Source organism: Tasmannia lanceolata, unplaced genomic scaffold (assembly GCF_043159265.1).
Source record: "Tasmannia lanceolata isolate RefF3 unplaced genomic scaffold, GAP_Taslan_0.1 ptg000013l, whole genome shotgun sequence".
In the NCBI taxonomy this organism is placed as follows: domain Eukaryota; kingdom Viridiplantae; phylum Streptophyta; class Magnoliopsida; order Canellales; family Winteraceae; genus Tasmannia; species Tasmannia lanceolata.
Genome location: NW_027518690.1, coordinates 1,546,483 through 1,559,468, shown reverse-complemented (window position 1 = coordinate 1,559,468; position 12,986 = coordinate 1,546,483). Strand labels below are relative to the sequence as shown.

General features: G+C 34.3%; 1 protein-coding gene across 1 annotated transcript; it reads left to right on the top strand.

The window, feature by feature from the left end:
• Positions 1 to 2,288: 2,288 nt before the first annotated feature.
• LOC143889451 (Tetratricopeptide repeat (TPR)-like superfamily protein) lies at positions 2,289 to 11,905 on the top strand. Its single transcript, XM_077393660.1, has 5 exons — positions 2,289 to 2,529; positions 5,425 to 5,563; positions 8,591 to 8,622; positions 11,226 to 11,312; positions 11,452 to 11,905. The coding sequence occupies exons 1-5, from the start codon at positions 2,350 to 2,352 to the stop codon at positions 11,587 to 11,589; spliced, it is 576 nt and encodes a 191-aa protein (XP_077249775.1). The 5' UTR covers positions 2,289 to 2,349; the 3' UTR covers positions 11,590 to 11,905.
• Positions 11,906 to 12,986: the final 1,081 nt, after the last annotated feature.

The window sequence follows — 12,986 nt, the reverse complement described above, 5'->3', positions numbered from 1 at the left end:
ACCAAATAAAATAAAAGACATGCAACAGAGGAGAACAAGAGAAGCTCTCATGGGAGTTTGCTTCACTAAGGTTTGGGCCCTCTACTCCAAACTATGAAGAAGGACAAATGTTTTAAAGATGCGGAGAGAATGGGGCATGTGGTGTTGGAAAGATCAGCAGCATATGAAGTTGCAACCCTCGTGCATTTTAGAGCTTTATTTGGCTCTCTTCACATAGGGCTTTCTATAAAAGATGTCCAATAGTGGTTCTTGTAGGGTTGTTCGCATGTTGGATGGTAATATATCTGGCCCAGATGCCACCTTCTTGTCCATATTCTTCAGGAGAAACTATCAAGTTGAGAAGCAACTTGGGCAAAACTACAAACATATATACTAAGTTTTGAGGGTGAATAGACTGCAATATCCTTTCTCTGAAAAAAAACCTACCTAAAAAAATAGAGAAAAATATTTGTAACACAAAGAAGGTAGGAAGATGATGGAGTAAATGTTCTCTTTTATTAATGAAAGCAATAAAATATAAAGAAGAGAAAATGTTTTTTGCAGCTCCTCTCTTTCATTTTCATTCGTTTTACACCACTCTTGAACCTTCCTTAAATCAATTAGTTTACAGTAAAGAGATATAAGAGAGAATTCCTAAATAATAGGAAAACAAACTAAAGTCTTATATGAATAAAACTTATCAACAAGAGCTATCCTAAAACATAAATCCAAATTATGTTTCAATTATTTTCAAAACTGTCCCTTAATCCAAACGAACTTCAATGCCTAGTGCGAAACTCTTCCTTTGGAAGTGTTTTGCAAACATTTCGACTATTTGATCCTCCGTGTTGCAATGATCTAGCTTGATTTCTCCTTCCCCCAACGAGTTCTCATTGTTTAATCTTTTCTTTTTGGTGTGTAATCTCATTGTTTAATCTTTCCATGCAGTACTGGATTTTTTGTCATTGCAATGTAGTTGATTTGTTATATCACAATATATATACTCCATCTTTCTTTTCTTTTCAATAATTTCTTCCTTCATCGCATCATTCCATTCTCTCAAAGGCTGAATACACCTCTCGTAGGATGTCTAAAGGGACGCATACATTGGTACGCACCATGTCCACAACACCCGTGGCCCTAATACCATTTCCTAGAAAAGGGCAATCTGATCAATTTTTCTTGTATACAAGGCTCATACGTTGATGAGGGTTCCACTTGGAGAGAATCCAATGGACCATCTTTAACAATCTAGTCATATTATCCATATTTTTGTGACTTAATTTATCTAAGTTTTCATGGATACGTATGACACCATGTCCCTCCTATCTTTTCAGAGAATGGGTACTCATTGATATAGCCCTTTCAATTTATTCTACACTATCTACAGTAGGATCTAACAAATAAAGACCATTCACGGTTATGCCCATAGCCATCAGTTCACTAGGCAATTTCAGGGAAAGCCATTTCGTGGCGGACTTTTGCATGTGGGAGAAGCCACCTCAGATGAATTAAATGAATAAGACAATAGCTGCTGAAAAGTGAGACAGTGTGGCTGTTCTCTCATGCAAAAGTCAGCCGTGAAATGGCTTTCCATAAAATTGCCTAGCAACTCCCATTAAAGTCATAATCCTATCAATAGATAGTAACAACTCTTTCTTTGAAGGACCTCCCTCAGCAATGAAGGCAGATGACTTCTTCATAATCAAGTCCTCTGGATTCAATTTGGGCACCAATTAAGCATCATTGATTGAGACATCGAGCGTAGTGGGCTGGCCCACAAGGGTACATAGACCCCTCTCATGACTTATACCATATGATGATCCAAACCGTCCATTTGGTGCGCCACAACATAAATAGGTTATTTGTGCCTCAAAAATCATTTCCACATGATGATTCTACCCCTATGATTTATAAAGTAAACCTCTATAGATTGGAGGGTTGGGATCATCATATGGAAATGATTTTTGGGGCACAATGTATTTACGTTGTGGCCCATCAAATGGACGGTTTGGATCATTCTATGGTGTAATCCGTACAATACCTTTCCCATATATAAAGAAGATATGATTTACATGCAAAAAGAACTTAGTAGGGTGAAAATTTTCAATAATATGTTCATGCTAACATCTATGTCATAGGATATTTATTAGATGGACGGTATCCAATACTACTAAACTGACAGTGTGGCTGTCAATATCAATGGTTTCGATCACCACACTCACATGGGTGACATTTTACAGTGCACCCAGATCAACGGCTGCGATCACCCTCCTAATGCCCCGTTAATGGGTTTAGGGAGAACCCCCAAAAGGAGTGCTGCCAAGAAGAACAGCAAAGAGAAAAAAAAATAAAAAAATAGTGAGGAGGATGAAAATAGCATGGAAGAAGTCGAGTACCAACAAGCGTACTCGACCCACTATCTCTTCTTACCCAAATCTCCCATTCGACCCAACAGATGATAAAGAAGAGGAGAAATTAGATAATGACAAAAACTCAAAAACCCAGCTTGCAGATTCGTTCCAATCCCAAGGAAATCGGCTGGCTGAGGTACCTAATCTTTTATCTATTTTGAGCAATTCTTTTGTGGTATTTGTTGGTTTTTTTTTTTTTAATTTTGTGTTCCTCTCTATTGTAAGATTGCAACTTATAATGAGTTTTTGTTCTGTTATGCTTGAATTTTGGGCATAGACAGAAGAAATCCAACAATTGCTTAATGGGTATTCATAAAAGGTTTATTTTTATCATTTTTCATATACTTGGGGGATGGAATTGGGTGTATAATTTTTAAGGAAATTGGCTGGCTGAAGTACCTAATTTTTTCTCTATTTTGAGCAAGTCTGTTGTGCTATTTGTGGGTTTTTTTTTGGAAAATTTGTATTTCCTTTTATTGTAAAATTGCAACTTATAATGAGTTTATCTTTTGCTATGCTTGAATTTTGGGTATAAACAACAGAAATCCAACAATTGTGTGATGGGTATTCATAAAAAGCTTATTTTTATCATTTTTCATGTAATTGGGTGTACAATTTTTATTTGTTTTGAGTAAGTAAAAATTTCTTTATTTACCTGATCTTTTCTCTATTTTGAGCAATTCTTCTGTGGTATATATATTTTTTTTGGAAATTTCTTCATTTCTATAATAAGATTGGAATTGCTTGAATGTTTTGATTCCAGAAACATGAGTTTCTGTTAAGTGCCTAGATGAGTCTCACTTAAGCCCTGTTTGGAATTTTTTTTTCTTTTCATTAGAGAAAATAGTATGATTATGGTTAATTTAGAGGGATATTATCATAAATTGAAGGTCACTCTAAGTAAAAATTGTATAGGATTAGTTCAGGCTATCTTTTTCCGTGCTTTAAAAAGTATGAAATTCTAGAACTATTTTTCCTTCACAAACTTTTCCATAAAATTCCTGCCATCCATTAGAATAAATTAATTTGTATTTTTTGTATAACTTGTGGAATTTCTTTCTAGTTGTTTGGAATGGATAGGAATCTTAAGGATAACGGTTATCTAGATTGGCTTGGGTAGGAGTTTTAGAGGAAGTGGTCAAGAGGTTTTCAAGGGAATGAAGAATTTTATCACAGAAATTGTGTTTTTGCACACAAAGGAGGACTGACCCTTCCCTCGAAGCAGGTCGAGAGGCTGATCTTCCCTCTAAGAAGATCAATCACGCTGCGAACCGATTTGGGTTCATAACAGTTTATCTTTGCTATGCTTGAATTTTGGGTATAAACAGCAGAAAAATCCAACGACTGTGTAATGGGTAATTTTTTTTTCTTTTTATCATTTTTCATGTAATTGGGTGTATAATTTTTAAAAAGTGTGACTCATCAAATGATACAAGGTGTGAGAATTAGGATCTTACGAGTTAAGAGTAACACAAGTATCCTTTATACTCTTCAATATACGCAACAAAAATGCATGTAATGACCTTCAAAGTGGAGGAATGTACATGGACATAATATACAACCCCATGATTTGAAAGAGAAATAATAATGACATGCACCTATGAATACGTAAAAGGGGGATGCCTGGCTAAGAGTAGTAGATGCTATCATGTTAATGACATGAAATTCCATGTGAAAGTCCTCTGTCTGCCTAGGGTCCTACTCTTAGAATGAAACATCGTAGATAAACCAACTTTTGTAATGTCTATCTTTCACTCTCTAATTCCATTTTGGGATGGAATATACGAGCATGAAACTTGCCGTTGAACACCATGAGTGACAAAATCTCGAAAGTCCTATGATGTGTTCTCACCACTACCATCACTTTTAAAAAGCAATGCATCATCAGAAAAACTGTGTACCCAATTTCAATGATGCCAATATAGAAATGTTCAAACCAAGCTGTGGGAGATAGTTTGAGACCATAGAGAGGCGTGTGTAACTTGCGAACAAGACCTACCCCAGACACTAAGTAAACCAAGAGGCACCATATAGACTTCTTGATAGAGATCACAATGTAGGAAAGCACTCTTCACATCAAGGTGATGTAGGGGCCAAGAATGCCAAGCAACAAGAGATAATAGGATGTGAATAGAAGTCAGCCACTGGAGCAAATGTCTCATTGAAACCAATGCTATATATTTGGGTAAAACCACACACCATCAATCGAGCCTTCTAGCGCTCGATTGATCCATCAGAGTGATACTTAACATTATAAAGCCAATGAACCCTCAATGAATCCCATCTAACTTCTTTTCTAATTGGCTGTTATAATGGTCATTTTGCTATCGTAAAAGCCTTTAATAGCTTATTATAAAAGTGTCAGTAAAGGATAAGGATTGCCATTTTATACACCGGGGAGTGCAGATATCATCTCCCTATTAAAAAAATAGTGATATTGTATAGTAAAAACTGGTGCATGGAAGTGTGAGTCTCATGCCCCAGAGATTCCAAGCGGTTCAATATTATTTATAAATTGTAATTTTAATAAAGTATACTTTTTTATTTGTAATTATATAATAACTGTTTTACCCTCTTGTCTTCTTGAATCTATTTTGATTCTTGCATCTATTTGACAAAAACAGATGCCTCATTTGTCACTTTTCAGGAAACATTAACAATATGCACATTGTGTGCTTGATAAAATCAAATAGCATGTTCATAAATTTCCGTCAAGCATCTCTGCAATGTTAAGCTCCAACTGATCATGGCCACCTGTAGTTTTTATAAGTTTGTATACATATTGGGGCTGCCGTTTTGATTCATTGAATTTATAATCCAGGGTTGTAAAATCCTGGATTTTATAAGATAAAACCTAATTTTATGAGTTAAAATCTGGATTTTGCAATCCTGAAAAAAAAAATTACAGGTTTTAGCTTGTAAATCCAGGATTTTAAAAGCCTGGATTATAAAATCCATGCTTCCAAATGGCCCTATTATTCCCGATTTGCGATATGGATCACCTTATCATTTGAATGTTATCGTCTTGAAGGATGGGAGGTACCGTGAAGCACTTGTGAAGTGGGAGGGTGCGCTTACTCTAATGCCTGAGAGGGCAGTTTTACATGAACAGAAGGCACAAGTTCTACTTGAGATTGGAGATGTTTGGAATGCTTTAAGAGCGGCAACACGTATGCTCCACTTGTCTACTTTTTTTTTTTTTTTTTAACATTTCATTTCGAGAAAATGACTAATTCTCAATCCTTGTTTTTCTCCAATGTTAAAGATTCTCATGCCAATTGACTTAAAACATTGTTTTTCTTATACGTATTTCTAGTACATTGTAACTTAATGCTAATTAATATAGCTCAAAACATGTGTTCCTTCAATGTTACTGGTCTTAGTTATGTTAATGTTAGTCATGCCTTTGCTTCAATGCATCATTTTAGATTATCTACAACAGATTCTTTAGATCCATAAAGAAACAATGTCTACAGACATCCTAAGATCTCAACCCTTGTAGTGAAGTCTCTGTAATCAATGAGACGTTTTTTCTGATAATTTAAAAGTGTATAATATTTGATTAAATGAATGACTCTATGTAAAAGGATTGCAAAAAATTTGTCACATACAGTTGTTTGTTGGATTATCTGCCACGAATTCTTTAGATCCATAAATTTGTCTATAGACACCTAAGTTCTCAACCCTTGTAGTGAAATATCTTTAATCAATGGGTTGTTCTTTTCTGATAATTTATAAGTTTTTAGCATTTGTTTAAAAGAATTACTCTACAAAAGGATTGCAAAAACAAAATCATCACATACAGTTGTTTGATTAATTGCCTCTCAGAGGTATATGGAAACGATTGCTTTCTATGATACCCGGATATGTAACAGATATAGTCATGCTCACAGGAATGGACATACGACTCGGTATTTTCCAAATGTATGACAGTGTTACGGTCCTTACGGATATAAGTATTCCATATCACGAGATACGACACAGGCATGTATAAATAAAATACCATAAAAAATGAGCAATTTAAACTGGACTTTTTATTGTTAATTGACTGTTTTATAAGGGGAGAAGTCCAGTCTTTCGTGTCTCTCCGCCCTTTTCATTCGGAAAGCATTGCAACCACTTGAAATGACATGGGTTGTGCCCCTTTGTTTTTTTTAAAGGTCCCATCATTTCACCAATAAGGAGTGGATGACCATTTCAGGTCCTGCTGTGGAGGACTGGAGTATGCCTCTTCTCTTTGTATAAAATAAATGTATCATTTAGAAATACAGCTAGGAAAAAGTATATCTAACCAATTGAACTGCTTCTTTAATACAAGTTCTCTTTTGGAAATATTTGTTCTTGGTTACTCCGATTTTGAGGCTACATCGCAATTTTATTTTACTTTTCCCGGTGCTAGTTTGTTTGTTCTGTTAATGAGTTATATGAAATGCACATGAATTCATTTCTTTTTTCTGAGGGTGAGGTGGCCACACCTATTCAAATGCTTTACGAATGGTATTAAACCCGTTTAACAATGGAAGTTCTGATCTTTGCTCTAAGAATAGAGCCATAAATTTGCAAAAACTGTGTTGCTATTTTCAGACATTTAGGTTACCAGCAAGTATCAAGTTATCGTCTCAGTAAATCTTCAGAAAAAATGGAGTGGTTAAAGTGGAAAGTACACCCATGGTTTACTCTCATATCTGATTCCAATGAATGTACAGAGGAGATTCTGGAATGAATCTGTACATACTCTCTGCCTAACTGTTAAGCAGTACAAAAACCGTAATCCTAAATGATGTTTCTTCCATACCCAAACTCCTTACTAATTCACCTAAATTAATCATCATTCTTTAATGCGAATTTTATTCCTTGTACTCCCCATCATTTGTTCAAATTGATTTTTCAAACTTGTGCAAATACATTCTTAAATTATAGTCTGATTCATGGTTTTAAATTTCCTTGAAATTTCCCCGAAATGACTAAAATGTTTCCATCTCCATCCCTACTGAAACAAAATCTACATGATTTCCTTTCACGTCATTATTTCGTAGAAATTTTGACCGAAATTCCTGAAATTCACCAAAATGCCTGAAATTTGACCGAAATTCCCAAAATTCGACTGAAAGGGTCGGAACAACAAAAAAATGGAAAGATGTTACTATTTGCATTTCATTTCATTTCATTAATGTAGAGAATGATATTTGGTAGGCAACATTATTGAACTACAGAGCAAAGTAACCGTATCTTATGCATGGGATGTCAGATCGGCATTGACATAGAGTTGGAACCCTGGTATTGATATAGAGATGGGGTCCTGGTATTGATATAGAGTTGGGGTCCTTAGAAGGGGGACTGGTCTTTGTACTTTCTTATACTTCATTACATTGTACTTCTTTATTGACTTTACTGTTCTAGACATGTGCGACAACGCATCTCACTAGGTGTTCGATGTGATTTTATGGATGGTTTTGTTGCTTATGTGGTGGATTCTAAGTATGTATTTGTGATTATTCCAGCAGTTCCCAAATTTCATCTTAAAATTTCATTATTTGCATGTTTTTTTTTTAAATTAAAAAAATTCATCATTTGCATTTGTTTCCATACGTTTCCATGATTTGACAAGATTTCCACCTAAATTTCCACCGAAACCAAAATGTTTCTATTTTCATGCCGACCAAAACCGAAATTTAAAACCTTGGCTGAAATTTGTACAAGCTGGAATTTTTCAGAAGACTGAAATCTTCTGAAATCTGGGATTTCCATTTGACTGGGAATGTTCGGAGTTCTGGAATTTTCATTACAGATTGCCAGCAGGTGTTAGAGTTTCCTGGGTGAAAACTCTTAATTTAGATGACAGATCACTTGCGTCGATATGGTACTTGGGTTCTTAATTTTGTCTATTTGGTGAGGTTCCTTTGGTTATCTCTTTGTTAGTCTTTGGAAGATTGAAAATGTAAGCTTATTATGGCCATCATTTGTTTGTCATGTCTGTTATGCAAATCTATTTTCACAAGTTACATCATGTCTGTTATTTTTTTGAGAAACAAGTTACATTATATATCTCCAGAAAAAGTAATCTTTGTAATTATTGGTCTAATTTATGTATTTTGCTTGTGGAATCCTTGAATACATTTTTTTTCTTGATCCAATTGTTTTGCCAGTTTCATTTACTTCTCTGATGACATTATCTATTGATCCTAATTGCTTTACAGGGGCTACAGAATTGGAACCCTCATGGGCTGAGGTTTGTTATTACCACATCTATGTGAACCATTTGTAGCTTTAAAGTATTAACTAGTAATTCAATGTCATGATTCCTGATTTATTTCCTGTTTAATTTTTTGTTTCTTTTTGTTGCCTTTTTTTTTCAATTTATGAAGTTTTTCAATGTAATTTTTTTTGGATTCCTGATATTAAACCTGGAGGATGCTACTCACTTACAGACTTTATGATAGAGGGCATTTCTTTCCTTAAATTACTGCACGTAATCTTATTCCACATTTTTAGGTATGTGTGGCCTAGACTAAACTGAAGTAACTGGTTATCCTTTATTACACATAGAGAGGCCATCTAGATAGAAGCGAATCAAGCGATGTCACAATTATCTCCGATATTTTCAAAATATAGCTATTTTGTCGCAATATTTTGATAAAATGAAAAAATCCTGATATAATGCCGAGAATTTTAAAAATATAGTGATATTTCCATTTATCACGATAATTTTTATTTTTTCAATTTTTATTATTTTTCTTAATTTATATATTTATAAATTATTCAATTTTATCATTTTTCGCTGATATAAACCTGAAAAAAAAAAAAATATATATATATATATATATATATATATATATATATATATATATATATATATATATATATATATATATATATATATCCTGAGATTTTCCCTTGCCGAGAAATTCCTGAGAACGATATTCGTGACTTCAAGTGGACACACCAAGCTTCCTCGCATAATTGTCATCTAAGGAGCATTTTTCTGCCATTTGTTATTTCTGCTTAGTTAATATTTATCCACACCAAGCTTCATGACATAATTGTCATCTAAGGAGCATCTTTCTGCCATTTGTTTTTCTTCTTAGTTAATATATTTATCATTTAAAAACGCAAGAAAGTCTTTAACTTAACACCCTAGCGATATTCTTCCATTGTGAATAAGTGTAATTACAAAATCCAAATATTTGCTGTTTGGAGGAACAACAATCACTACTTACCTGTGGTTGGCATTAAATATAAAATCCATATTCAGTTTCCCACATCGCATACGTAGGATCAACTTTTATGGCTCTTTCAGGTTTCATTGATGTATTCCAACTTACCCCCACTATCGATGGTCATTTTAACTGATTATGACCATGTAAGATAATTGTTGCCATCTAACTTAACCGCAATCATCTACAATACATGTGGTTCATGCCCAAGTGACTGGTTTAATAGGCTTGTGATACTTGTATTTGTTCCTCTGTTTGCTGTTGATTGTTTGTCCGGCATCCAGTACAAAGTCAATCACAAACTTTATCTCTTAACATCCCGTGTATCATCAAACATAAATCAAAGCAGGACAACATAAGTTCTGGCGTAAGAAGTCATAAATTTAATCTAAATTCAAGGTGTGGCACTTTCTAGTGCATATAAATCATCATAGAACCGTGATATCTCAGTGTGAAACAAACAAAATCATCTTTTTTCTAGGATAAAAATGATCCACTCACCATTCACCAAGAAATCTGTATCCAAAAAGTCATTAACATACATCAATAAAAACTGAAAACGATATTTTTCAGTTTGTTTTCCATGAATCCACATCAAATCCTTATTCATCAAATGATGAGACACAAATCATGATATTACACCTACAAGTTTTATGCTTGAACAGATAAGGTATTTGTCAACTGAATTTGCCCCAATAAAATTATTTTCTTTGTTCTTTTCTCTTGATAGCTCTTGACAAGTAGATCTCAGAACTGATATTTTGATTATGTAGAGATAGAAGGAAGAAGCCTGATATCAAGTAGAGACAATATTAGGAAGTAGTCATGTTTTTCTGGAATTGGGTTAGTGAGTTAATTTAATCCCCTTTATCCTTTATAAGGCTATGCCCTACAACCTACATCTCTATTAAAAAGAAAATTCTGTATCATGCCCTCCATGTTACTGTAAAAAAAATTCCATAATTGTGTGTGTCAATTAGGTTCTAGTGGAGAGAGAAGATGGATGGATGTTTTACTATACTACACAGTAAACACGATAATACCAGGGTAAGATACACTATCAAAAGGGACATACTAAATGGTTTACACTTTACAGTAGTTTGGGTTGGTCCTGGTCATATGTTGATATCTAAAAATTGAGCGCTGTGATGGTAATAGAATAGGGCTTGTAGGATCATCCTGATTAATTCACCTATAGTGGTAAGTTTCAAGAATTTTATTATGACATCCTAAATCATTAAATATGAGGAAGCGAGCTGATATTCTCACTCCCTTGTTTTAATATTGGCACCCCTTTCGTCATTTAAAACTTCATATTCGCTGTTCTTCTTGCTGGTAATTGTAGCAGCCAATGAGAATATTCTATGAGGATAAGAGTGGGATGCCAATCTATAACATGGGGTTTGAATATCAGATCGCTATCAGAGATTTTTGTCACAGTAATGATCTACTATCATAGTCCTATTCCCCTTACAACATTTTCCTTCTCATGATCTTTTGCTTGTTAAGCATATATAAGGGCAAGCCATGAGTGAAAATTTTAAATAAAAGATATCGTACTAGCATCCATTATGATATTTTTTTATTCTTTTTGGCCCAACACAAACATACTTTACAGGCCTGGATCACACTTGCTAGAACACAACTAAATTATGGAGAGCCAGATGCATCTGTGGAAAGCTTTGACCGGGCTTTAGCGATCAAGGTATGGCTATGAAACACCTAAACATGGAAATTGGTCTTTCTCAAGAAAAACAAAACATAAAAAAATCTCTACTTTACGATAATCTTTCTCTAAACAAGAGCTTATGTAGTTTTTTTTTCCCGTGAATTGGCGCATGTAGCCTGATTCTGAAGAGGCACGAGATGATAGAGACATTGCATTACACCTTGTAAAGAGGCGAAAGCAACTTCATAGCTCTGGCTTGACTAGTGTTACTGAAATTCGTTATAAGGTTGGAGACAAGGGTGAAATCTCATGACGGGCGAAGATGAAAGCTGTTATGGATGCCATTTGCTTCCTGTAAATGTGCTGGCTAAAGGGCCGAGGCTAGTTTCCAATGATCTTTTCCATGAATATGTTGGCTGTTAAGACTTTTAAGAGTCTCTGAATAGGAAGAGAAGATTAGTACAAGGCCAAATCTGATAGGAATAAAAGTACAGAGACAAGGTGTATATATGTCAGATAGATTTATGTGTGTGCCAAGATCAGATTATTCTGTAGTTGTATCAAGAATAGATGTCAGATATGTTGCACAAGCAAGGAAAGCTAAATAGATTGATGACATATTTTTTGTCTGCTGTTGTTGTTGAATTATGTAAATGGATTGATTAGTGATGGTACTGTCTTTCATCATTTCATGGCATGCTTTTGCAACTTGAAAATCTCTTTTTACATAAGGACATTTCATTTGGGCTCTATTTCTTTCTATGTAAAATGGGTGTAAAACAAATTTTTACTCCCATTTTTAATTGAAAAATAGGCATAAAATTTGTTTTACGCCCATTTTACGTGAAGCTATGTTTCTTTCAATGTAAAATGGCGCTATAAAGTTAGGCTTAAATTTTGTTTTACACTCATTTTACAACGAGGCTCTGTTTCTTTCGATGTAAAATGGTCGTAAAATAAATGTTACTCCCATTTTAATTGAAAAAGGAGGTCTAAAATTTGTTTTACACCCATTTTACGTTAAGCCTCTGTTTTTTTCACTGTAAAATAGCAATAAAATAAAGTTTACACATTTGTAATTGAAAAAATCAGTCTGAAATTTGTTTTACACCCATTTAATGTAGAGGCTCTGTTTCTTTCGATGTAAAATGGACGTAAAATAAATAAATTTTACGCCCATTTTTTTGGGCCCATGTGGCATGGTTGGGTCTGTTCATCCAAGAGTTATTTACTGTTACATGCTGGACATTTGAAAAAATGACGAGAAAATGTTGACTGTTGAAAAAACTCTAAGAAATGCTGTTTTATTAAAAAAATGACTTTTTAGGACGAAAATACCCCTAACCTTACTTTATCTTTCTCTTCTTTGTTTTTACACTTTTTTACTTTTACTTTCAAGTTTTACAGTTTCATTTCTAGGTTTTACTCCGACCCTTTTTGTGTGAAACGGCCCATTTTTCGGTAATAGAAGCCTTCTTCTCCGGCGAAACATCTTCATTTCTCTAGCATATGCTCATTTGTCTTGAGAGGTTAGAAGGAGTTCTCTAGAAACGCTCTTTTCTCATTTTCTTTTTCCTCCTCCAAATATCCAAAATCTCATTATCTTTATAAGTATTTCTCCTTTTCTAGTGGCTGTAGCCAAAATCAGTTGCCCAAAGAGCTTTCACTAGGCAAAAGGGTAGTGGAAGCCAAAATAGTACTCGCACGGGT

What these genes read in the sequence shown, in the direction of transcription:
- LOC143889451 (XM_077393660.1), top strand. Translation starts at nt 2,350, where the DNA reads ATGAAAATAGCATGGAAGAAGTCGAGTACCAACAAGCGTACTCGACCC. An exon ending in AAGGAAATCGGCTGGCTGAG is followed by an intron (nt 2,530 to 5,424) that starts GTACCTAATCTT and finishes ATCGTCTTGAAG; the next exon opens with GATGGGAGGTACCGTGAAGC. An exon ending in TGCTTTAAGAGCGGCAACAC is followed by an intron (nt 5,564 to 8,590) that starts GTATGCTCCACT and finishes ATTGCTTTACAG; the next exon opens with GGGCTACAGAATTGGAACCC.